Below are 27,144 nucleotides of genomic sequence, written 5' to 3'. Positions count from 1 at the left end.
CTCTCTCGCTCTCTCTCTCTCTCTTCTCCCTCTCTCTGTCTTTCTCCCCTCCCTTACTCTCTCTCAACCCTCTCTCCCCCCCTCTCTCTCTCCCGGTCAGCTGTCAGTCAGCAGAGAAGAGAGGGACAGGGAAAGACGGTGATGAAGAATGAGAAAGGAAGAGTGAAGAGAATGAAGGGGATTGCTTCAGTCCTTTAGCTTTGCTGAATGTGGCATATGTGTTCGCAAACAAGCTTCCGAGGCCAAAAGCAAAGGTCAAAACTCTAACATGCGTTGAGAGTCGTGTATGAGCCCCAAAAAATACATATACATAGATCTCAAACAAATAATTTATGTTCTCAGAATAGAGATGTCACAAAGTCCCTTCGGTACCAAGACGATGCCAAAGTTTTAGTAGGCTACCGTACCGGGAGGGTAAAGGACTGACGGGGTCCCATCCACAAGTTCTAATACGAAAGGAAATAAGACGTGTGTGTGTGTCGTCATGGAGACACCTGCTGTAGCGGGAACTTCCACAGAGGAGGTTTGAGTACTTTGCAAGGTATTCACAATGGGTGTGTCAGAAATACATTGAACTGAAATGAACTGAAATTGAAGATTGAAAATAAAGTGAACTGATAGAAAAGTGAAGGGAAATACAATCAATTGAATTGAACTGAACTGAAAGACAGATGTGGATATGCGCAATTAAATGTGGTCCACCATGAACACGCGAGGTTTAGCTGATCTGTAATCGGCCTGGATGCTCTGAGGGGGGGCGACTCAGGCCACAACCACTGTACTGATTATGAACTGATGAAGGAGGTGAGTTAAGGACAAAGAGGAAGTGTAGAGGATGAGGGAGGTAAGTGATAAACAACAGGGAGAAGAGAGAGGAGGATGGGGAGGAGGAGGAATGAGAAGAGACAGGGGGAGTACATGAACAGTGGGAATAAGAAGTGTACTGTAGCTGATATGTAGAAAGAGATATATACTCCTATTGGTTGTACTAACAAGGACATTCTCTTACTAACACATTACACAGTTCATTATATTAATATTCTTGCATGGATAGTTAAGGCTATAATGAACTAGAGATGCCATAATCAGAAAAACAAATTAGACAACTAAATGTTCAAGTTGGAAAACAAGTATTAAAATATACTGTATATGTCTATATATTATCAGCAAGAAACCTCAAATGAAACCTTAATAAAGTTAGGACAAGGAAATGGAAAATATAGTCCTAAAAGCATACATTCGTAAACAGTGAATGTATATAGTAGGTAAAGCAATCTAAATACAGACTTATAAGCACATAGTAAGATTATTTGATTTTGCTCCCTTTGAAAAAGAGGTTAAAGAGCCATTAAAACATTCTATTCATATGTTTTTCTTGAAGGGTGGTACGAGTCTGCTGTCATTGCACTCAGTCTTAAAATCCTGCTTGTACTGCCAGCTAAGTGGTGACTGTAGCATCGCACTACATGGTCTCATGAACCGCTGATGTGGGGTGTGGTAAAAGGTCCAGCAGACCTGAAGCTGTAAAGCCCCAGAGGTCAGTGCTGCTGTGATCTGCAATCGTACAATATGTAATGTGAAGGGACTCCTTAAACACTTCTCTATCCACCTTTTCCCCAAGCACAAGATACATTATGTTATCTCACTGAACCTGCTTCTGAGAGTTACAATGTGCAGACTAAGTGTGTTACTGATATCCAAGGACACTTCTTCACTACCTCTGTAGTAAAAGGGAGAGTATTGGTCACGTTATCCTGTTTAAAGAAAGTTTGACATGTGGGGAATATTTTTGTGTTACATATCATGCAGAGGGTTAAATATTTGTTTAATGCATACAAAAACAAAGTGTAAAATATCCTTAAATATCTTATTTAGTTAGATAGCCTGCTGCTGGTGGTGGCTTCAGTTGTGATTATCACCTTTGCCTGATTATTCCTTTAAACTGGGACAGGCTGTGTTCCCACATCATTTATGTCCCAAAGTCTCTAAGAAAAGGGAAGACATATCACATCTTATTGATGGCTTTTAAGATTGTCCATATATTATAGTAATACTTTACAGTGTTATTTGAACACTGCATGTAACTATTCCTTACTTCCTCCAAATATACGAACAATGTCACCCAATAACTCTTCCAAAGAATACAGATTTAAACAGATTGTTTTTGACTGACATGGTGCAAATGCACTTCTCAAGGATTTCTAATGGTTGAAAGAAGTCATCTTTAAAAGTAAAATAATTATGGGAGAGTATAATCTGAACAATGTGATCTAAACAATGTGATATAAAGGTGTTTCATTTTCACATTTAAACAGGAAATGCATCCCATTGTAGTTCCAACCCTTCCTGTGGTATTGATGTGGGATTAGTAGGATCATTGGAACATTTCTAATAAAAACTTTTTATCTGAATGTTGTGTTTCATATTTATAAACATAATCCAAAAGAGTTGTTGCATTTTTACTATGTTAGCTGGTGGAATTACAATAGTTTTGATGTTGTTTCTGCTTTTAATCAAGTTATTCTGTTTTTGTAAGAACGTCGCTTCTTGATTAGTACTGCCATATATGTGCTTGTAGTTTTAAAAAGGTTTTGTGTATTTTCTTTATTATCTTTACAGTGTATCGTTATTTTCTTAAAACATATCTTCAAATGTAACTTCATTCAAAATCTATAGTCTGAAAGGAAGGCACACAATCAAATCAAAGTGTGAAGTGGTAAAGGCAATCATGGGTAGTAAAAAGATGGCAACAGTCAGTACTTACTGCACAGTGCAAATACACTGCACAGTTATGTCTTTGATGCAACAAAAAGTGCATGTGCACTAAAACACACACAGCAAAAAGCAGAGAGTGTCTCTACTCCTCAAGACAAACATCCATGCACAGACCCAGACAGACAGAAATACAAACACACACACACACACACACGAGTGTGCAGTCTATTGACCAGTATTTGTCACTTGCTATATATTTAGCTGGGAGCAAGTGGGAGGCTTCAAGTTGGCGGCGCTCAGGCTTTTCTAGCTGCGAGTGTTAAGCCAGCTAGTGTTCACTCGACTTTGTCAATCCCCTGTCAACTTGTAGCTCTGAGACATATCCTCTGCAACGCACAAGAGACAGGCCTCCCCCTCCACCCACATCCTGCTGCTGCCCACCTCCCAATACAGAGCCACCAGAAAATGGCCGCTACCACCCCCCACACCCCCACCACCCCAGCTCCTGACAAAAGCCTGCTTGGCCTCTCCATCATTCCGCTGACAGCCGAGGGAAGACAGCTTGGCAGCATCTCTCTTTCCCACTGCACACACAACATGTGGGCGATGAAAATATTATGGCCATAAAGCAGAGCTGAGGCTGCGCAGGGTTCTCTCTTGGGTGTGATCAGATTGTGTCGCTCGCCGTGCACTCACTTCAGTTCAAATTTGATCTTGTGGTTTTGAAAGTATGATATAGAGAAAAGATCAAGAAAACGTGTTCTTGTGTTTGTTTGGAAGCATCCTCCAAGATGTTTTATTACTGGCAGTATGTATATGAATTTATCACAGTCTATAACTGATACACCTTCTCCAGTTTTTAACATATAAAAACCCATGTCATGGTTCTGGTCAGTTTAACAGACTTCCAGGCCCTGGTTGGTAAAGCACCTCTGACTTGGTCACACTGTGTAACCTGCTAAACCGCACAACAGTTTCGAAGACAACATCACAAAATATTACACAAATTGTTAATCTGCCTGAATTTGGTTAAACATTTACAATGAATAGAACAATTTCCTAAATTTTCCAAAATACCTTGTTTTGTCAAACCAGCAGTCCATAACCCAAATATATTCAATTCAATATCACAAAACAAGAAAATGTCATGGCATGTTTTTGCTTCAAATATTACTTATTATGATTAATTATCAAAATAGTTGCAAAAAACTTGGCTAACCTGGCAAAGGCAGAGGATGAGTTCTACGGCAGGTTTTATTTGTGTAAGTAGGGTCGTGCATCATATGGGATGTATGCTCTAAATGCATTGCATCCAACCAATGTTACATTAAAAAGAAGAATCCATTCATCTTCATAAAAAAATATATCAAACAAATGTCAAAATATCAGTCTTATAAATCTCCATCTGCAGAGGAGGTGACAGCACGAGGACAGGTTGAGAGGGCTTCAGGTAACAGCTGCAATGACTGTTCATTAGAAATACATTTCCTCCCTGACTTTTGTGATGCACTGCCCATTAGACACCGAACACTGGATGAAACATGTATTGTGGTTGATTGGGTTTTACAGTACGCTGTTTGACTTGTATCTTGTAGGAACTTGTGTGCTTACCTGAACCAGCACAAAGAATCTTTTCTTCCATCTTTTCCACACAGTTTTCCCGACGGCCCAAAGGTACCTGTGGAATAAAATACGATTATAAAAAAGACTAACATAGAAAAAAATAACTTTTTACAGAAATGTCTCAGTGTGGCCTAAATGCAGCCGTACCTACAGAAAGGATACAAAGAGTGGTAGTGTAGTGCATCACTGACCTCTCCTGGTGAAATGTCAGTACTGCAACCATAACCATCACAATTCTTTTTTATCTCAGAGTAATATGGAGCTAAATCCAAATGTTTTGATCATTTAAAAAAAAATGAAAAGTTCAAGTTCTGATCTTGAACTTTGAAAAATACAATGTACATGATACTATATTCAGAATGAAAGTGTATGAAAGGTTTTTTCAGCTTGAATATTATTTAGATTCAGTTCTGTAATTCAAAAGATTATGTAAATCATTTAATGTGATTTTTCACTTTGATATATAGTATGATATTTGAGGGTTTTTTTGGTTTCAGATATTTTTTTCAGTTTCAGACTTCTGGCCTTGATGTGGCGTGGGGGGCGGGGCTTCAGCTGAGAGGGGCATTGAAATGTGAGTGACAGCAAAACAAAGAAGGCTGAGGACCTTCCTCTATCATGCTGCCTTCAGGAAACGTAGGTACCTCGAGAAGTATGACTCAACACTTTCTATACACATATTCCTGTGAAAAACTGACACCGTGACAAAGTTCCGTTAAGCAAACTGTCTTAGACCATACTCAGTACCAGCAGCAGTATAAGAGCAATAAACTATGACAGATGTGCAGTTCAACAGACACACTATAGGGATAGGTGAAGCATTTTAAACTAAGTCTAGCTCCAGCCGAACGTGCCATGTCAACATGGTCTGGTAGAAGAGTGGTGTGAGCAGACGTTTAGTGACTAGGGAGCACTTTGATATGCATTCTATGTTGTCTAGAATAGGGACTTCTTTCAACATATGTGTGACACAGAGGCTGATACAAACACACAATAAAGACGTCCATTTGATCAAACAAAAGCCCTGTTTAAACACTGTACAGGCTGTAGTGCTAAAATGAAGCACATGAATCATAATTCTGATACATTGTCTTATTAGGCTCAAATAGTTGGTCAAAAACAGACACAAATCACTTTGCTAATTGTGTTTGTGTTAAATCTCCCCTTAAAAGTATTTTGACTACACTGTATCCCATACAGTATGAATCTATATCTGGAACTTGAACATATGCAAGTTATTCAAATCCAAAACACAATGTTTATGTTGCATCAGATGGAAGATTCTACATAATGTTCGACAACAATTCAGCATTTTTGGTGTCACTGAAAACCTGGAGATCTAAACTCAGATTTATTATAAAGGTAAAGTAAAAGACTAACATTCGAAAACAAACAATGGAAAAAGTAGTATATTCAGTGATAAAAAACTAATGCTCATGCCAACTACAGAAAACTACACCAGGCATTTGCTTGTGATATTTTCTAAACTCTGATATTGTGAGCTCAGAGCCTGTCACTTAAAGAAAATCATTATTTCATGCAGAAAAATGTAGCACTCTGCATGCTATCTATTCTTTTCTTTCTCCAAATATAAGTGTGTATTATTTAATACTTAGGCTTGTTGTATTGAGTTTTGTCTTGATGCAGAAGAAGGACGGGGAAAGGGCTTTTGTTGTAAAAGAACATCTGAGGGTGAGGACCCCAGTTTGATTTGCCTCTGCTGCTCCCAGCTTAGCTGTGGGTCTCCCTGGTGAGCCGCCTCAGTTTGCCTCAGTGTGCCTTTCCCCCCAGTCCCTCCTAGAGCTGCTTCTGCCTGTCGTCCTAAATAAAGCAACATCCATGAGGTGACAAATGAGGGCCCTGCCTGTGTGCTGAGCAGAGAGTTGGGCCAGTAACATGGTGCAGCGATGCAGTGTGGGCATCTTACAGGGCAGCCCAGCAGCATCCTCCGAGGCTCCCAAAAGAAAGCATATGGAGGGGAGGGAGGAAGGCAGACAAGCAGCTCACAGCTACGGGACAGAGAAGCAATTCTATGAAGCAGGAAGTGTGTGTGCACTGGTGTGTATAAAGCACGGCCTTGTGATTTATTTTACAGTCCAGACTGCCAGTTTACAGTCATTACGCTCCCTCATGTGGTGGATAATCAGTGCTGGCCAATGCAAATTACAACTGCTGCTTCATTGTGTCTTTGCAGCTTAGGCTCGGCACCATGAGACCTCATTACACCAAAGGACACGTCATTTACTCAACCATAGTCTCTGTCTTGAAGCTGGCCAGAGAGACACATTAAAAGGCTTAAAATTCCCATGACACCCCAGATGTGTTTGAGAGTACAAGACAGAAATAAATGGGCAGGAGCCTTTTTTAGCAGAGAGATGATACAGCGCCAACCCTGTTGATATATTGAAACTGGAAACCTGCTGAACTGGCCTTCTCGTCATACCGTCAGAACCTGTTTTGCTCGGTGGTGGTAACACTTGTCCAGGGGAACATAGCAGCAGGTGTTTCAGGCCTGACTAATGTCTTGAGCTCTTTACCTCGCACTGTAAGTCTGTGCAGTCTGTGCATGTTCATGTCACAGTTCCGCCCGTGTCTCTAACTCCTCGTGTTTTCCTTAGTTTCCCTTTTGTCTGGGTGTGGCGTGGGCGTGACCTTCCCCACAGGCAGCCTGCTGCTCTAGGCCGCTCAGTTTTCTGCTTGTCCCTCCAGGATCACATCTCACCCGCCTTCTGACCTGCCTGCCTGCTCGCTTCCCAACCCGACACTACCTCTAGTCCCACTCACAGCCTCACCTGCCCCCCCTGCAAATCCCCGGTCTCGCTATTTCCCCAGCTACATGCTGCCAATCACGCGCTCATCCTGTGTTTTTGTGGAAAATAAAACTTCTTCTTCTTCCCTCGAATCCCTGTCTGTCTGCCTGTCCGTCAGACAGACAGACAGACAGACAGACAGACAGACAGGCAGACAGACAGACAGACAGACAGACAGGCAGACAGACAGACAGACAGACAGACAGACAAGCAGACAGACAGACACACAGACAGACAGACAGGCAGACAGACAGACAGGCAGACAGAAAGGCAGACGGACAGACAGGAAGGCAGGCAGACAGACAGACAGGCAGACGGACAGACAGACAGACAGACAGACATACAGACGTAAAGTGCAGATTCATTTGTAAAGTCTACCACAGACATATGATGACAGTCTATGAATAACAATGTCTCTGTTACATTAAGCTATTCCAGTGAGGCAGAACACACAACACCAAGACTTCCTCTAAGTGGAATACAGCATCAGTATTGTTATTAAATACACCGCTACGCTTTTTCTGCTATGTCATGTCAAAATGTCTGCCATGAAAAAGGTATATCACCTTCAAAATCTCATGAGCATGTATAAGAATAAGTATCAGCATTATATTTCCCTGTCACCACTATTGCCTCACAATGTAAATTGTAGGCCGTTACACAAATGGGGCCCGTGGCCTTATATTGGTCTGCTGCGGATCCACCACTAACATTTTGACCTATCTTTAAAAAGTTGACATTTATCATATTTTACTGCAAAGGAAAATAAAGTATGTGTAGTAACAACTGATAACCACAAGAGGGAGGCAAAGTATCCAGGATTTACCCGCTCCATTCACCGTGGAGGCATGTGAGGATTCAAGGTAACACACAGTGAGTAATTGATATATAAATGGTCATTTTAGGGGGGAAGTGTTCCTTTAAAGACCCAGTGATAGTGTAGAGACACTTTGAAAGTTGTTGAAAGCCTGTATCTGACATGCTTCAAGGTTGTAAAGGTGTCAATGCTTCATATGGACACTTGTTTCTGTGGGATTTCTCTTCCTTTAAGTAACATCTTGACCCCAACCAACATCAAAATACTGACATAAAGAGAGGTGTGTTTTTGGCTACTGTAGGACAAGAAAGATTTAACACCCGGATTGGTTTATAACTTAAGGACGCTTGCTGTCCCGAGAAGAGGCAACATCACCCTGATAACATATTCTTGGTACTTCGGCCTCGAAGTTAACATTCAACCTGAAACCTTCAGTCGTCACATTCTTCTTCTCTCTCTCTGTCTTCATCTCTTCTGAAACACACACATCGGCTTGAGTGGTGCCTCATTAAAAAAAGAAATATACTGTATATATGGAGTACAAAACAGAAAGAAATATATATTTATATTTTAACGCTGTAATATAATAAAGGTCATCTAATTTTAAACCCCTACATTTTGTAGTCCTGCTACAGTAAAGTAGATGACCTTCAATGTTTGTAAAGGAACAGCTTTACCATTTGACCAGATGCCTCTGAGACTGGATCCCTGTTTTGTTAAGGTCTCCGTTTATGAGTGTTCAGAACCATGACGACACTAACAACTGTGTAATGTATTAACCTGAAAGTCTGATGAATCAGAATAAGCATCTCATTTCAGAATTATCTGAAATCTACCAGTATGTAGATCTCACTGACACTTACCCACAATGCTTCATGTTCTGTGGTTTGTCCATGCGAATGGCCAGTTTGATCCTGAGGTCATTGTCTGGACAGCCTTTAGACACCGTCATCTTGTGGAGCTCAGACTGCTTGGGACTGTTGGGAGTCGGGTGGAGCACAACCTGGGCACAGTCACATAATATTAATGTGTGTGTGATACACAATATATACTGAAATGACCAAAATGTAACAGAATTCTCATCTCTTACCTTCCCCAGCTCCTTATCTTCCAGAGCCAACACTCCTGTGCTCTCAGTAAACAGCTTCACCTTCACGGCAGGTAACGGCTGGGTGGTGGTAAAGTCACCCTGGGTACCCCAACTACACACACACACACACACACACACACACACACACACACACACACACACACACACACACACACACACACACACACACACACACACACACACACACACACACAGCATCAGAGCAGTTTAGCTGCTGTTTCCACGGGTCTAGCTAAAGCAGAGCTTGCAGCAGCAACTGAACGAGTGCAGGTTGAGCTACACTGCAGCTAAAACATATGTAGGATGAAGTTTCTGAAGTTCTGCCCAACACAGATGTTTCAGAGCAACGCAACATCACAGGTCATAGCACGAAGAGCACCGGTGCAATTTAAGAAATGAATGATGGTATAATTCCGCTTACAGGAGGTCCTGCCATCATTAATGCTATTACTGTTCAAACACATGGGCCTTTCCTACAAGGATAAATCAAAGTGTCTGTTTTTTTCTACGGACATCAAACATAACTTTTTACATGGATTCCAGCAAATGTTTCAAAAATATCAACGTCAAAGTAACATTACTCTGAACTCAAACCGTGAGATGTGCTGCTAAAAAAGTCGTAGCCAGGTTTTTCAGTTCTGTTACCGAGTATGTTGTTAAAGCTCAACATACCTCGCTAACCTTGTGAACTTTGCTTTGTGGCACGCCCCTCTGGAGCAAGGATTTTACTTTAGAAAATCCCTTAGCATTTCAGATGTCCTCCACATGTGTCATTGTTTGGGACTGACCCTGACTGCTGAAGGAAATAGTAAGAATAAATTAGAATGATCCTTTGTTTCACTCTCAGCGTAGCTGTGAGTCATGTTATGAATCACTCTTCATCTCCATTGTAGTGTCAATCATGCAAATGTTTCTTAGTTATTTGAAAACAACCGAGGAGCTATTTAAATATTTAACCATGAAATTCTTGAGTTTCTATCCTTGTGTTATGCTTCATTACAAGTTAAACAAATGGTTTTGAATACATGAGCATGATGAGAGAGATGACACAGCATGAGATTCACAAATCCTTTTCGAACATTAACTAGCTCTCAAGTTTGTGAGAAGTTTGTGAGCAGATGTTGTGGAGGACTTCTGGATCACTCAGACCTACTCACAGCCAGCTGACAGACTCACCTGTCAACCAATGAAACTGAATGTCATAGCAACGGGGTCAACTCCCCTCTCAAACATGAAGAGATATCTGCTACTTTAGAAACACACACTGTTTCTAAAGTGTGCGATTCCAACCTGTGTTGACCTGCCGTACCCCGGCTTAGATGGATGACCAACAGGCAGTCAGATAAATATTGTGGATGGAGAAAGCAGTGAGGGGAAGGATAGAGTAGAGACTAGCCGGGCATAATGTCCCTCTAATGTTCCTACAGGGACGGAAAATAAGAGAGAAACAATTTACAGTAGCTACCAGTGAATTAGAGCACTGCAACTGTGTTTTACTTTCATATAGGGACTAATTTTGTGACTGTGCAAGTCAACATTATGCTTAATATAAAGACCTTAAATTAGTCTGTTATTACCCATAACCATTTTTACCCAACGAGAAGATCTTCTACTAAGATCACAAGATGTACATTTTGTTGAGGAATATTCTGGTATGTACATTTCTGAGGTCCATGTTATGGTCTGCAAAGTTAAAGCCATTTCAATTCTGGCAAGGAGGTGACTATCTTTGTTTAAAACAGAAGAATGGACTACTCCATAGTAGAACTAATGTTCATTTATCTAAATTCAAAAAGGTCATATCTTACACTCTCTGACTCTAATACATCTATCTTAATGCAGTTATATTTTATAACTTTTTATAGTTATATCTGTCTACAATAGAGCTAATGAGATTAATCTTAAACTTCCTTCATGGACTCGTGATAATGTTTTCACGATCTAAAGCATTCAATTTCCACTTATAAGTATTAATCTGTGCTATCAATGCCATAATTGACTTATTCCATCTTCACTTTGGACTATTTTGCCAACAACTTTGCAAGCCTAAGATAAAACCAGAGAAAGTGGTGCAGCTCTGATATAGGAACAATGTTTCTGTCTAACTTGTTACTTGTATTGTTTGTCTTGTGTTGTGCTGTTGTGTGACTCTTTGTCCTCACTGTGTGGGACAGCATGTCTGATTGAGTTAGGCAGCGTTTCCTTTTGTATTGTCCTGCTGTTTTAACTGCTGAGATATAGAGATGAAATAAATGAATACATTTTAAATATTGTGTTTGCATACAATATATTATTATAATGTAAAATAAATTACGCTCTAAAATGATTCATTGTACACATTGTACACAATCACTGCCATTTAAAAGGTTCAACAATCACAGTTCTTGTATGTACAGTATTAACCTGATTCTGCACCAATAATCTAAATATATTTCATCCATCCATCCATCGTCTACCGCTTATCCGGGATCGGATCGCAGGGGCAGCAGCTCCAGTAAGGAACCCCAATCTTCCCTTCTCCGGGCCACATCCTCCAGCTCCGACTGGGGGATCCTGAGGCGTTCCCAGGCCAGTGAGGAGATTTAATCTTTCCACCGAGTCCTGGGTCTTCCCCGGGTTCTCCTCCCAGCTAGACGTGCCTGGAACACCTCCCTAGGGAGGCGCCCAGGTGGCATCCTTACTAGATGCCCGAACCACCTCAACTGGCTCCTTTCAACGTAAAGGAGCAGCGGCTCTACTCCAAGTCTCTCACGGATGGCTGAGCTTCTCACCCTATCTCTAAGGGAGACGCCAGCCACCCGTCTGAGAAAACCCATTTCGGCCACTTGTACCCGTGATCTCGTTCTTTCGGTCATGACCCAGCCTTCATGACCATAGGTGAGGGTAGGAACGAAGACCGACCGGTATATTGAGAGCTTTGCCTTCTTGCTGTAACGGTGCGGTAAAGTAATACCACAGTAATACCGCCCCCGCTGCTCTGATTCTCCGGCCAATCTCTGGCTCCATCGTCCCCTCACTCGCGAACAAGACCCTGAGGTAGATGAACTCCTTCACTTGGGGTAATGGCTCATTCCCTACCAGGAGTAGGTAATCCACCGGTTTCCTACTGAGAGCCATGGCCTCAGATTTTGAGGTGCTGATCCTCATCCCAACCGTTTCACACTCAGCTGCGAACCGATCCAGTGACTGTTGAAGGTCACAGACCGATGATGCCATAAGGACCACATCATCTGCAAAGAGCAGCGATGAGATCCTCAGGTCACCGAACTGCAACCCCTCTCCTCCACGACTACGCCTCGATATCCTATCCATGAAAATCACGAACAGGATTGGTGATAAAGCGCAGCCCTGGCGGAGGCCAACATTCACTGGAAATGAGTCCGACTTACTGCCGAGTATCCGGACACAACTCTCGCTCTGGGCGTACAGGGATTGGATGGCCCTCAAAAGTGACCCCCTCACCCCATACTCCCGCAACACCTCCCACAGTATCACCCGGGGGACCCGGTCATACGCCTTCTCCAGATCCACAAAACACATGTAGACCGGATGGACGTACTCCCAGGCCCCCTCCAGGATCCTTGCAAGATTGAAGAGTTGGTCCGTTGTTCCACGACCAGGATGGAATCCGCATTGTTCCTCTTCAATCAGAAGTTCGACTAACGGCCGAACCCTCCTTTCCAGTACCTTGGAGTAGACTTTACCAGGGTAACACTGTAGTTGGCAAAAACTCTCTGGTCCACCTTTTTAAATAGGGAAACCACCAGCCCGGTCTGCCAACCCCTAGGCACTGTTCCAGACTTCCACGCAATGTTGACGAGGCGTGTCAACCAAGACAGCCCCTCAACACCCAAAGCCTTCAGCATTTCTGGACGGATCTCATCAACTCCTGCGGCTTTGCCACTGTGGAGTTGTTTGACTACCTCAGTGACTTCCATCAGGGAAATTGACGATGATCCCCCATCAGCTTCCAGCTCTGCCTCTACCATCCAGCGTGTTAGTCGGATTCAGGAGTTCCTCAAAGTGCTCTTTATACCGGCCGATAACCTTCTCAGTCGAAGTCAGCAGGGTCCCACCCTTGCTGTACACAGCTTGGATGGTTCCTCGCTTCCCCCTCCTGAGGTGCCGGATGGCTTCTCTCCATAGCTTCTCCGAACTTCTCCCACACCCGCTGCTTTGCCTCTGACACGGCAGAGGCTGCCGCACTTCTAGTCCTTCGGTACCCTGCAACTGTGTCCGGAGTCCTCCCGGATAACATAACCCGGAAGGACTCCTTCTTCAGTCGGACGGCTTCCCTGACCACCGGGGGCCACCACGGTGTTCGAGGGTTACCGCCCCTTGAGGCACCTAAGACCTTGAGACCACAGCTCATCACCGCAGCTTCAGCAATAGAGGTTTTGAACATCGCCCACTCAGGTTCAATGCCCCCAACCTCCACAGGGATGTTTGAAAAGCTCCGCCGGAGGTGTGAGTTAAAGATCCCCAGGACAGGGGCTTCCTCCAGACTTTCCCAGTTCACCCGCACTACCCGTTTGGGTTTACCAGAGTCTTCCCCCAGCCCTTGATCCAACTCACCACCAGATGGTGATCAGTCGACAGCTCCGCCCCTCTCTTCACCCGAGTGTCCAAAACATGCGGCCTCAGATCAGATGATACGATTACAAAATCGATCATTGACCTTTGGCCTAGGGTGCTCTGGTACCACATGCACTTATGAGCATCCTTATGTTCGAACATGGTGTTTGTTATGGCCATTCCATGACTAGCACAGAAGTCCAACAACAAACGACCGTTCGGGTTTAGATCAGGGAGGCCCATCCTCCCAATCACGCCTCTCCAGGTGTCTCCATCGTTTCCCACGTGTGCGTTGAAGTCTCCCAGCAAGACTACGGAGTCCCCTACTGGAGCCCCCTGCAGGGCTCCATTCAGGGTCTCCAAGAAGGCAGAATACTCAGAACTGCGGTTTGGGGCATAGGCACAAACAACAGTCAGAGTTTTCCCCCCCATAACCCGAAGGCGTAGGGAGGCGACCCTCTCGTCCACCGGGGTAAACTCCAACGTAGCGGCGTTCAGCCGGGGGCTAGTGAGTATCCCCACCCCAGCCCGACGCCTCACACCTTGGGCAACTCCGGAGAAGAATAGAGTCCAACCCCTATCCAGGAGTACGGTTCCAGAGCCAAGACTGTGCGTAGAGGTAAGCCCCACCAGATCCAACTGGTAGCGATCCACCTCCCGCACAAGTTCCGGCTCCTTCCCCCACAGAGAGGTGACGTTCCACGTCCCCAGAGCCAGCCTGTGCTGCCCGGGTCTGGTCCATCGAGGTCCCTGACCATCACTGCCACCTGTGTGACAGCGCACCCGACCCCAGCATTTTTTCCCATGAGTGGTGGGCCCACAGGATGGATGGATGTGCCTGTGCCTGACCGGGCTCCGTGGCAAACCCGGCCACCAGGCGATCGCTGTCGGGCCCTCCCTCTGGGCCTGGCTCCAGACGGGGGCCCCAGGCTTCCTCCGGGCATGGTCTCTCCTTTCCTTTCCCTTTCTTTCATGAAGTCTTTTTTGAACCATTCTTAGTCTGGCCCCTCGCCTGAGACCAATTTGCCTTGGGAGACCCTACCAGGAGCACTAGGCTCCAGACAGCTCACAGCTCTCAGGTTCATAGGGACACACAAACCTCTCCACCACGATAAGGTGATGGTTCCCAGAGAGGTAAATATATTTCAGTGGTTTTCTAAAACAAATGATGAAGATGAGCTTTTTAGAAAGTCTACGCCTTGTTCCTAATGTATATCTAGCTGAATTTCACCACATTACGGTGTATCAAATGAAGTTTTAATTTCAAATTTAAGAACCCCAATGTCCACAAAGCTCCTGTGATTTCATACACACTACACAGTGCATGTATCCCATCATAGTATTAGGAGCAGTGGACAGCTACAGTATAGCTCCCGGGGAGCATGGCAGGGGGTCCGGTGCCTTGCTCAAGGGCACATCAGCAGGCCAGTTGACTACTAGCACGGTTTCCAGACAGGATCTGCGCTCCATGTTGGCCATTTCCCATCCCTTACTCCTACTGTACTAATGAAACAGCTTGAACTATTAAACAGTAAGAAACAAGACTGAAACCAGACAAACAGGAAGTGAGCGGCTACCATGGAGACAAGATGTGACCTGTGATGTTACATCTGACACTGAAGCATTGTTGCTTTTATTAGTACATAATGATGGAGATAAGCATGTAAATGATGAAGAGGCTGTGTACCACAGTGAATCATTAAATTCATATACATGTATATTAAATACACATGTTCACCCATGTACTTACACATGCATAGTCTTACTACTGTGTCACCCAAACACTTGAAATCTCCTTAAAACAAACATAAATGCTAATGATGGTGTATGCTGGGGAGAGGGAGGAAGTAGTGCAGGAGTGTCAAGGACAAGTGTGAGTGTTGGAGTCTGTACAATGAGCACCAGACTCATTCAAAGAATGAGATAGGATATGGACATATATAATTAGAAGGTTTTTGGAACATGTGACCATAAAATCTATTTCACACCTGTACTACATGCAATTGTCAGGTTAGATGCAAGTATTTGACCAACAGATGGCAGTGTATGGTGTTATTAAAGCTCTGATTACTAAACCATTTACAACACACTGTTGACCTCTCTATTGTGTGTGTGTGTGTGTGTGTGTGTGTGTGTATGTGTGTGTGTGTGCGTGTGTGTGTGTGTGTGTGTGTGTGTGTGTGTGTACTTACGTGGGTTTTGAGGCCTCAGCCTGGTCCGTCTGCAGTTTATGTCCCCCCTCTACCTCCATGGTGCAGTACACAATCCTGTTCGGAGCCAACGACTTCAGACCCTGGACCTCCATGATCACCACCTGCCACACACACACAAACACACACACACACACACACACACACACACACACACACACACACACACACACACACACACACACACACACACACACATTTTAAACCTGAAACGAGTAGGAAGTTCACATAGCCTTAAAGTACAAAAGAAAGAAAATAAAAGAAAGACTACATTGTCTTTCTTCCATTTTATATGTCAACATAGCTGATCAAACAACCATGCTGTCAGTGACAAAGGACTGTTAGCTGTGGTTAGCATGTGGTATTCATGAGCCTCAATCAAATAACTATTTACCTGTGCAGTTGTCTACAGTAACACTATGAACATAATAAGAAATGTCATTGTCAACAGCGGTATTATTTGAACAGGCTTCTGGTGCATCTCACAGCAGCATGCAGGTGACTCAGCTAAGGAGGGGGCTGGAGCACACTGATTGATGTTCAGTCTTTAATCGTGCAAACAGACTAAGGTTTCAACAACACTGTGTCTTCATCAGAGTCAAAATGGATCTGTATTTTGTTGTTGGTTGTACAGAAACACTAAATAAGCCTTGAAAGAGTGAGCTGCTGGGGACAGCTTGATACTGCTGAGTATTTAACAGTACAGATTTACCCACTTTACTACAACCAAGGTGAACAACAGCAGTGTGCACAAAACTATGGAGACATGGACGTCATTTCTTTATAGAACTTGTGTGCAATTTACCAATCCTGTCCTGTCCTCCTGCACAACAGCATTTCAGGGGATTTTGATGCTCGTCTATTCGTGCTTCTACAGAAAGACTTGCATGACAGCAATCATTTCATAGATCAAACAAGTGTTGTTGATATGTGACGTCATCAAAGAAGTCCTCATTTAATTTCCATAAAAGGTTTGTTGATAAGCACAATGGATTTCAATACATGTTGAGGTGATGTTAAGTAATGTACAGTCAAACTATTTGGTAACATATTCATAATATCCTCATGTATGAAGTGTGATTCAAAATATCTTTAAGAGGTTTTCTGAAATGTTTAATGAAGTAATGTTTAGAATGTCCCTGACTAGGCAGTAAAAGTACATCCCTGACATGGTCATAGTCAGGGATATGCTAATAAGAATTATATTGAACATTCTTATGTGAGTTCAAATATAGGAAATGATGAATGTGTTACAATGCAGCGGAAACAGATTAATCAAATTAGAATTTCTTTGGTGACGGAAAATATATATAATAATATAATAAATATATATAAGTAGACTTTATTCTCCTCAGAGGATGAACCCTCATCCAAACTGCCAGTGCCTATATACACATATGTCAAACTCAAGGAATTATCTTTGGCCTGCAGGATAATATCTAATTAATATTAGAACTGGCCCGCCGGTATATTGCACGCACCACTAATACTACAAATCCCACAATGCACTGCCACTGCGTTGGCGCGTTAATCAAGGGCCTGAAAGCGCGAGCCCTTGCCACTCCCACTCTTTCATCAGCAGCCGTCAACTTTCAGCTATCCCTCTACCCAGAAAATGGCTAAACGAAAGGTGAAAACAGGGGTTTCCAAGGCAGGTGGGAGGCAGAGTATATGTTCGCGGATGTAAAGGGAAAACCGTCTGTCTTGTGTGCGGAGACGGTGTGGCTTTAATCAAAGAAGATAATATAAGACGACACTATGAAAGGAAACACCATGACAGGTACAAGCATCTGGACATGAAACAGAGGCTCCAGAATGTAGAAGAGTTGAAAAGACGTCTGGTGTCACAGCAGGCTATGTTCACAAAAGCCAAATCACAAAGTGAGGCTGTTGTAAAAGCTAGTTATATTGTGGCAGCAGAGGTAGCTAAATCAGGCCGGCCTTTTACCGAGGGAGAATTTATTAAAAACTGCATGATAAAAGTTTGTGACGTCGTGTTCCCAGATAAAAGGCAAGTGTTTTCAAATGTGAGCCTGAGCAGAAACACCGTTGCTGATCGTGTACGTGAGCTTGCCACCAATCTACAACAACAGCTGGTAGGAAAAGGAAAATAATTCAACGCATACTCCATTGCTGTGGATGAGAGCAGCAACACTTCTGATACTGCCCAGCTGTCCATTTTCATCCATGGAGTGGACTCAAATCTATGCGTAACAGAGGAACTTTTTGGATTAAGATCAATGCATGGCACAACTACGGGAAAATATCTATTTGAAGAGGTATCCAGATGTGTAAATGATATGAGGCTGCCTTGGGATAAACTTGTGGGACTGACAACAGATGGAGCGCCCGCGATGTGCGGTCAAAAGAGTGGATTGGTGGGCAGGATTCGGGAGAAAATGCGGGAGGAAAACAGCGCAGGTGACCTGACAACTTATCACTGCATCATACACCAAGAAGCGTTGTGTTGCAAAGCCTTGAAAATGGAACATGTAATGGGCACCATAACACGAGCAGTCAACTTCATAAGAGCCAAAGGTTTAAATCACCGCCACCTTTTCTGGAGGAGTTGGGTTCAGAATATGGTGACTTGCCCTATCACACAGAGGTGCGATGGCTAAGGGAAAGTACTGAAAAGACGTTTCGAGTTGCGTGACGAAATCTGTCAGTTCATGGAAAGTAAAGGGAAAGACACAGAGCTCCGGGATCAAAGGTTTCTGTGTGAAGTGGCGTTTCTGTGTGACATCACGAGCCATTTCAATGCGCTCAACCTGCAGCTTCAGGGGTGGGGCCGTGTGATCACAGACATGTACGCTGCAGTGAGGGCTTTTAAAACCAAGCTACGCCTGTGGGAAACGCAAATGCTGCAAGAACAGTTGAGCCATTTTCCGTGCTGCAAAACTATGAAAGAGCAGGTCTCTACCGCCGTGTTCCCAAGTGCACAGTTTGCTGAAAAACTCACCATACTTGGTGGCAACTTCACACGGCGATTTGCCGACTTTGAAGCCCAAAACCGCAGGTTTGAACTGCTCAGTAACCCATTTGCAGCTGACGTGGAAAGCGCACCAACCAACATACAAATGGAGCCGATTGAACTTCAATGTAGCGACTCACTCAAGGCAACGTATGACTCTGTGGGCGCTGCACAGTTTCCACGTTTCATCCCGGACACAATGCCCCAGCTGCGTACCCAAGCTGCCCAAATGCTCTCTATGTTTAGCAGCACATACCTGTGTGAACAACTGTTCTCTTTGATGAAAATAAACAAAACATCACACAGGACTGTCTTACTGATGAACACCTTCACTCAATCTTGAGGATTTCCTCAGCTCAGAGCCTGACCCCAAACATTGATGAACTTGCATCCAAGATGAGATGCCAGGTATCTGGCTTAGACTAGTGTGCATCACAGAGCAGCAAACTGAGCTTCCTTTTATTTGCAGTTTTTTCTTGCTACCACAGGGCATGTTTGGTTTTTCTTTGAAGGAAATCATTTTTTGGCTGTTGTTGGCCTGTGGAAAAATGTTTTCATTAGAAATGACTCTGGAGAAGCTACAGATAGAGCTATAAGAAATGTATGCAACTGATTTTTCATTTATTTAATATTTAATGTTGGTTTTATAGGCAATAAGCTTTGTTAGTTCCAGTTTCAATAAGTGCAATAAGTTCATTTCAATAAGTTTTGCAATAAACATTGAACCATTCCGGCCCGAGACTTGTATCGATTGTTTTATTTTGGCCCACTGTGTATTTGAGTTTGACACCCCTGACCTATAATGATTGTTAATGTCAACTATCTCTCTCACAAATATCACACTGTTTAATTTATGCAATTAAAGTAGACCAGGGTTAGGGTCTCCTGGTAGAGCGGGCGACCCATATACTGCATGTCATCCCCTCTCTCCTCCTTTCCTGATCTTAAACTGTACTAGCATTAAAGGCACAGAAAACCAAAAAGCAATAATCTACAATAAGTAGCTCATCATCATTAATATGTCCACAAACCTCCAGGGTGAACGACAGCACCACGTCAGATTTGGACAGCGTGTTCTCGTCCTCCTGGCCCATGTCCATGATGGAGGCGTTGTGACCTCGTTTCAACTTCTGCAGCTTGAACTCTCCTCCCTTGGACACCGGCATGCTCTCCAGGTTGGCCATCAGCAGGTTGACTGAGGATCGCAGCTCCTCAATGAACATGGCCTCCATCTCCCTGGATGCAAACCTGGGAAACCTTCCACCATGCTGACCAAAACAGGAAGGCAGACAATGAATTAATGAGCATGAATGTCCACAACAAGGGAAATAGCACATGTTGTAAAGAACAGCATGTTGCAACATTACAATCTGTACTGATGTTTCTGAACTCTCGACACTTATACAATTGAGAGTGTTCTATTTGTTGATATACTCTTTATATCCCGACAGCAATCAATAAATCAAATGCTCTGACAAGAAATAGCCAGTGTTGTTACATATCTGATTTTTGTTTTTGTTCATTTTGATCATTTTGGTGCCGTGGCTTTGGAGGGAGGCCTGAAGGGACGGGCTGTCAGTGTTGTCGACTTCTTCACTAGATTTAGCGACTTTGGAGCTGCGAGCTTCTTTCATTTAGCAAGTACTTTGTATCTAACATATATGATAAAAATGTGTCACAGCTGGATGAAGGCCAGAATAACAGCGCTGCGCTTGGAAGAGTGAAAAGAAGGCCTCCCAAGTTAAGCCATAAGATAAACTGATTCATGAGACCCTTAGCATCTCTAGGAGGAGATAAGGAGCGACATGCGCCTGTGGAAAGGGCACGACTGACCTAAACTATGCTTACGACCCCCATGACCCCATGACCCCATGGCTTTATGTCAGGGAATTTTAGTTTGACTCAGGTGATAATTCAAAGAATGAAGAGGAAACAAGGAGAACAAGACGGCGTGAAATGGACGACCTTTTAGCCTCATCCTCGTCGTAGAATGTGAACTGAAGTATAAGAAGGGAGTACAGATCATTAAGTCTCAGAACTCAGCCGATGTGTCCTCAGAGTTTTGATCTGTACTTTTAGACAAATAAACTCTTTGGTATCTGACTTTGCTCTTCTCCAGTGAATTTCTTTTGAATCTGTTATAACTTGTAAGACCACCAGAACTTCTGTAGTTTATTAGATTTAAAGTGTTAAAGTGAGTTCCAGACTTCACCTCTGGCCCGGAGGGAAGACTTTTTCCACGACAGCAACAGTGGTCTGGGTTTTTCAGTAGTAAAATGTAGTTTACTCTACCCAATCTTTAACCTGAATATTCTGCTTGATATTCAGTAATCAGTATTCTTGCATATAGTTGGTTACGTCTGCCCTTACCCGAGCTATCTGGTCTGCCATTTGCAGCCGTCCATCCAGCTCTCTTCTGATCTGAGCTGCCTGCTCATCAGGGTTGTCAAGCTGGGGAAACACACACAGATACACAGTGTACTTTACATGCCCAACCACAACAATATATGTTCTTAAATAATACTCTTTAATATAATAACAATAATGGCAAAAAAAACTATAACAACAGGAACAACTGGAGTTAAAGTAAGGTGATGATGACATCTGAGGGAGGTAAAGTCGCTGTACTGTATCAACCTTGTTGCTTGAGAAATATGTCTTTACACTTTACACACTTTCATCTCTGACTTATAGACTTTACCAAAACCAAAGTGTAATTACTTCCAAAATGTTCTTCAAAATAAATCAAATCAAATCAAATCAAATTTATTTGTATAGCCCAATATCACAAATTATACATTTGTCTCAGTGTGCTTTACAGACTGTACAGGTTACAACATCCTCTGTCCTTAGACCCTCGCATCGCACAAGGAAAAACTTCCTAAAAGAAACCCCAAAATTAAAGGGGAAAAAATGGAAGAAACCTCAGGGAGAGCAACTGAGGAGGGATCCCCCTCCCAGGACGGACAGACGTGCAATAGATGTCGTGTGTACAGGATAAACAACATAGTACAAATACAACATTTGACAGAAATTATGTTGTGTTAGAAAAAAAAGAAATAGAAAGTTTGGATGAATCCAGGAAAATGTCAATAAGGCTTCCCGGTGTCCAGCAGGACCAGGTCAGCAGGCGCTGTCACGATTCATGATCCTGACGTAAACTTTATCAGTGGCAACCTGCCACATGAGAGACAGACACTCCGGGGATGATACCCCGGATGGTGAGTTAGTAACATACATTTACATAAATGCATACAGATAGAGAGGGAGAAGAAGAGAGAGGGAGGGGAGGAGAGAGGAAGAGAAGGAAGAGAGCAGGGAGGTGTCCCCCGGCAGTCTAAGCCTATAGCAGCATAACTAGGGGCTGATCCAGGGCAAACCTGAGCCAGCCCTAACTATAAGCTTTATCAAAAAGGAAAGTCTTTAGCCTACTCTTAAATGTGGAGAGTGTGTCTGCCTCCCGAACACAAACTGGAAGCTGGTTCCACTGGAGAGGAGCTTGATAGCTGAAGGCTCTGGCTCCCATTGTACTCTTAGAGACTCTAGGAACCACAAGTAACCCTGCAGTCTGGGAGCGTAATGCTCTAGTTCGTTTATAAGGTACTATGAGATCTTTAAGATATGCTGGAGCCTGACCTTTAATTGATTTGTAAGTCAGGAGAAGGATTTTGAATTCTATTCTGTATTTTACCGGGAGCCAGTGCAGAGCAGCTAATACAGGAGTAATATGATCCCGTTTCCTTGTTCTTGTCAATACACGTGCCGCTGCATTTTGGATCAACTGAAGAGTCTTAAGCGACTTTTTGGGACAACCTGATAACAATGAGTTGCAGTTGAAGAAATCAAAGAAATTGAATGAGAGTAAGAAAAAGAAAAGAACAGAACAGAAAACTAAGAGGAAACTCCACCATCACAATCACACATCCAGCTGCTGTCACTGCCTTCAGTGCATTGAAAAAGATTTCACATGTAATCTATAATAGTCATAACAGGATATATGTAAAGATATGTAAGTAAACATTTTTTTTGCCACCTTTTGTTATTTATTAACATATTTTCCATGAGCTAAATAAAATTAATTGGGCTAGCCAACATTTGTTATTAAATAATCTGCACAGCGCTCACAAATGTCATTGTCAACATATTTTTAAAACATATGCCAAATATACCTGCACATTTTTCATTTGTTTTATGTTCTAAATTTGCTCCTAAAAGCTTAAAGATTAACATGTTTGTTTGTGTTTAAAAGGTAGTCGGTCGTGTTTGTAGTCACTAGTAGTGCTGGAGCATTGATTTCTGTTTTATTTGTTGTGCTTAAAAGAGTCTGGGGTCCATGACAACAAGGTTGCATATAAAAATGAAAATATAGAAAATAGAGCTCAGCACCTGCTCAGGTAAGCACAGGCGGAGTTAGACAGATATACAACATTTATAGAATACACAATAAAATGTTGTTTTTTATAATAAAATGTATTTCTAAGGACAGGAGGGATTTAGTGGCCATGTGAATATTTCAAATAATTGTATGTTTAGTAGTGTTAATGTCACAAAAAAAAAATCTTGTGTAGCGCAGCGTAAATTTATTTAGATTTGTGTGTGTCCAACAAGCTCGCTTATTACATAATCACAGTGAAGAATGCTCTCTGGGGGATATTATTGCTGCCGAAAGAAGCCCTGCTGCTTACAGAGAGCATACAGCGAGAGAGCAGCAATCAATCTGATAACCATGTGTAATTCATCAGGCGCTCTCCCCCCTAGGAGGGAGCTGGAACAGGCTAAGGGTAGTGTGAGTGTGTGTGTGTGTCTGTGTGTGCTGTGTGTGTGCTGTGGAAAGTCAACAGCATGATGTGTCCACCTGGTGAAAGTCTAATATTCACTCTCCTTTAGGCTCTTAGAAAAAGATCTGTCTCTTAAGCTGCTAAAAGCTCCCCGATGTTCAGCAGCTGTGTGGGGCTGAGCAGAAGGTGTGCACTGCTTTAGCACGGCTTCTTCTCAGCAGCGGCCTGCTGCCTCTAGAAACAATGTTGTTGGACGAAGAGTTGAAAATAGAGATGCAACGATTCATCGATTAGTCTATCGACAGAATATTATTTTATATAATTTTATTTGGATAATCAATTCATCAATTTAATCTTGCTTTTAATCTTTTTCAAGGAAAAATACCAACTTTCATCTTCGCACATGTGAATATGTGTTGCTGTCATTGACCTTGCGGGGCAACTTCTGCATAGTGCAACGCTTGGGGAGCATTTTGCAGCAGGAATCGGTAGAGTCTAAATTTATTAGGTGTTATAACACTACTCTACAAATAAATACTTTTCCAAAACCTAGACAAGTGGCGTTAGGGTTTAAAGCAAACCAAACATTAGCATTAGTGATATATTTAATATTCTGGACATGTGAAAGTAGGGTTTAAATTCCTCTCTGAAGCTTTCTTTTGTTATCTTTTGTTGTCTTCACACAACTACTTCTGTCTGTCTTCTGACACACACACACACACACACACTTACAAACACACACACACACACAACACACACACACACACACGCACGCACACACACACACACACACACACACACACAACACACGCACACACACACGCACACACACACGCACACAACACACACACACACACACACACACACACACACAAAATGTTCCTCTGTTTGACTATATTAAGTCAACCTTTGGTCCCTGCATATGTTACAGTCCAGGGTCTGTCTGCCTCCCTCCTTCAGTCTCTCTGTACAGCCTTTGCACCTGGCCTCTTCACCCAATGAATAACAACTCCTCCAAGCTGCTCTCCATCCTCTTCTATTCTCAAATGATGCCTGTCCACATGCTACCTGGATCCCTTTTCTTTTGCAATACCTCATCCCTCCCTGTCTGCCTGTACAGTGTATTGCTCAACAGTAACAGTGTTTGTGTTTTTGTATCCTTTGCTGTTGATTTAGCTTTGAATGAAAAAGATATGTACAAAGTAATGTATTAATCCTGAATAGCAGCCACTGATACATCAAGTCTCCTGTGTGAGCTGTCCTGATGCTGCATCATGTTGTGTACTGAAAGGCTTGAACTGCTTCACTCTCTTTTTGGTAATTGCAGTTGTATTGATCATATAAAACATGCATACAGAAAGGAACAAACTTCACGAAACCTACATGTATGACGGACCAACATATGCACCCCATCTGTAAACACAACTTCAACATATTATCAGCTTGTGAAGTTAATCTGTCAAACATGTGAGTAAACAGGTGGCTGTGATTACATCCCGACACAGAGCTAAATTAGTATTCCTTTGTTTTTGTTTCTCAGCCACCATGTAAGTTCAATATTTCTTCCTTTAGCTCTGGTTTTCTCTCCTGTATCCAGCTCTTCGGCTGCTGTATGCTCCACTATGTTCACCAGCTCCTCTCTAGCGTTGTCTGCCTGTTTGCCTCTGAGTGGATAGTGGGTTTATCGAAAGCTGCCAGCTGTTGCTGCTGGAAATGAGTTTGATGAGACTGGAGTGTATGGGCTTTAAAAAAAATAAGTGAAAGATGCTATATACACTCCGTAGAGTTAAGGGGAAGGGTGACATATCTGCTGAGAGCTATGGCTATTAGGGATAATAATAATAATAAATTGTTTTTTTAGTTTTTAAAAAAATTGTATAAATATACACATTTAGAACAGGCGTTGGATAAAGCAGCATCTGCAATCCTCATCAGACAAAGATAGTTAGTGTTAGGAGCTGTTTATCTTTATATATAAAAACTGAGCTGAGCTGAACGCCCCCTGCTGCTGATTGGCTGGAATAGTGTTTGTGTGGTAGCCAAAACAAGTGTGTGTGTGTGTGTGTGTGTGTGTGTGTGTGTGTGTGTGTGTGTGTGTGTGTGTGTGTGTGTGTGTGTGTGTGTGTGTGTAATCCTTCCCTCTATATGACAGATTGGATTAATCCAAATCCCACAGGGCTCTAACTCCTTATGGTTGACATAAATAACTATGCTGTTGATATTCATATGTGCAATGACATGTGTCAAATATGAGTTCAATCAAAATTAAACCTGAGCTGTCACTGACTGTATCCAATTAGTTGAGAAATGCAATGCATGAAATTGCATGTATCGCACACAGTAGCTGTGTCTGTAATCTGTGCTATGGGTTCTTTGTTTGTGCGTATTCTTTTGTTTGTTGTGTTTTGTCTATAATGAGTAATAATGTCCTTTTTTATTTGTTTCAGTAGGGGAGGACTCTGAATAAGCCGTTCAGGCTTCCTTCTCTCCTGCACTGTGATTACTGCTTTGTTCCTTTTGTACTGTATGTATTGTGTATCTTCATTAATGTGAAACTACACTAAACTAAACTGATGACACAGAAAACACATCTACATATTTATTAAATGGTCTGATATTGATACTGAATTCTAATTTAGAATATCACTACTACATTTCTGTCATGTATTTTATGTGAACTGTGTGAGAGCTTCTTGTGGAATTACATCTAAACCCACAAATATAAAAGGTAAATCTAGCGACTTTAAGTATACATAGATAGTTTGTTGACTACTTACGTTATGTTGGGCAGATGATACCATACCTGGCCCAACCATTAATGAAAAGCAATCACTCGCCCTTAATTCTGATAAGGGCACAAGTGTTGGCATGGCAAGGGATGAAGGAGGGGGGGAGCGGTAGCCGCTGTGTACAGTTGCCATGGACACCACATACAAGAGAATAAAGGGCACTGGGGAGTGTTTGCATGTGTATGTGTGTGTCCAGCGCTCACGTGTGTACAGCCAGTGTTTCACAAATGAGAATTTGAGGTATATGTCATCAGTACACATTGTATCTCTCTCACACACACACACACACACACACACACACACACACACACACACACACACACACACACACACACACACACACACACACACACACACACACACACACACATACTTAACCCTTGAGATGTACTTCAAAATGTTCTCAGTCTCCACCTGACCAGGACAGCAACAAGTGTTGGATGAAGCACAGTTGCAGGTTTTTATCAGAGCGTTTGCTCAGGTAATTCAAGTGTTTCACAGCAACACTGTGCGCTTGTGCTGGATTATCAACCACAGTACATGTCCTACAGCTTAATTAGCTTTCATGAACAGCAAGCTGTGAGATAATTAACACAGACAGACAGAATGAGAAAAGAAAACTTAAGTATAAGGTAGAAAGTGGAAAAAGCTGTGGAAAACTGCAGATACTGGCAGGCTCACTCAGACAAATGGGAAATGCCGTTGAAAAAATGCAGACTAAAGGGCACAGCCTTTGATACTG

At 42.7% G+C, this 27,144-nt stretch overlaps 1 protein-coding gene across 9 annotated transcripts in view; it reads right to left on the bottom strand.

The window, feature by feature from the left end:
- cadpsa (Ca2+-dependent activator protein for secretion a) overlaps positions 1–27,144 on the bottom strand; it is a 161,728-nt gene that overhangs the window by 89,619 nt on the left and 44,965 nt on the right. For 8 of the 9 annotated variants that reach the window (XM_029431327.1, XM_029431329.1, XM_029431328.1 and 5 more), the window contains exons 4-9: positions 21,206–21,286; positions 19,867–20,103; positions 15,844–15,965; positions 9,056–9,167; positions 8,829–8,968; positions 4,327–4,393 (exon numbers count right to left, since the gene is read on the bottom strand). In XM_029431327.1, coding sequence (XP_029287187.1) covers positions 4,327–4,393; positions 8,829–8,968; positions 9,056–9,167; positions 15,844–15,965; positions 19,867–20,103; positions 21,206–21,286 — 759 coding nt within the window. The remainder of the gene's footprint in view (positions 1–4,326; positions 4,394–8,828; positions 8,969–9,055; positions 9,168–15,843; positions 15,966–19,866; positions 20,104–21,205; positions 21,287–27,144) is intronic. The other variant, XM_029431333.1, reaches the window with a different exon arrangement.

This window comes from Cottoperca gobio, chromosome 5, assembly GCF_900634415.1.
Source record: "Cottoperca gobio chromosome 5, fCotGob3.1, whole genome shotgun sequence".
In the NCBI taxonomy this organism is placed as follows: Eukaryota; Metazoa; Chordata; class Actinopteri; order Perciformes; family Bovichtidae; genus Cottoperca; species Cottoperca gobio.
Note: the sequence above shows the minus strand (reverse complement) of the source record. Positions and strands in the feature narration are given on the sequence as shown.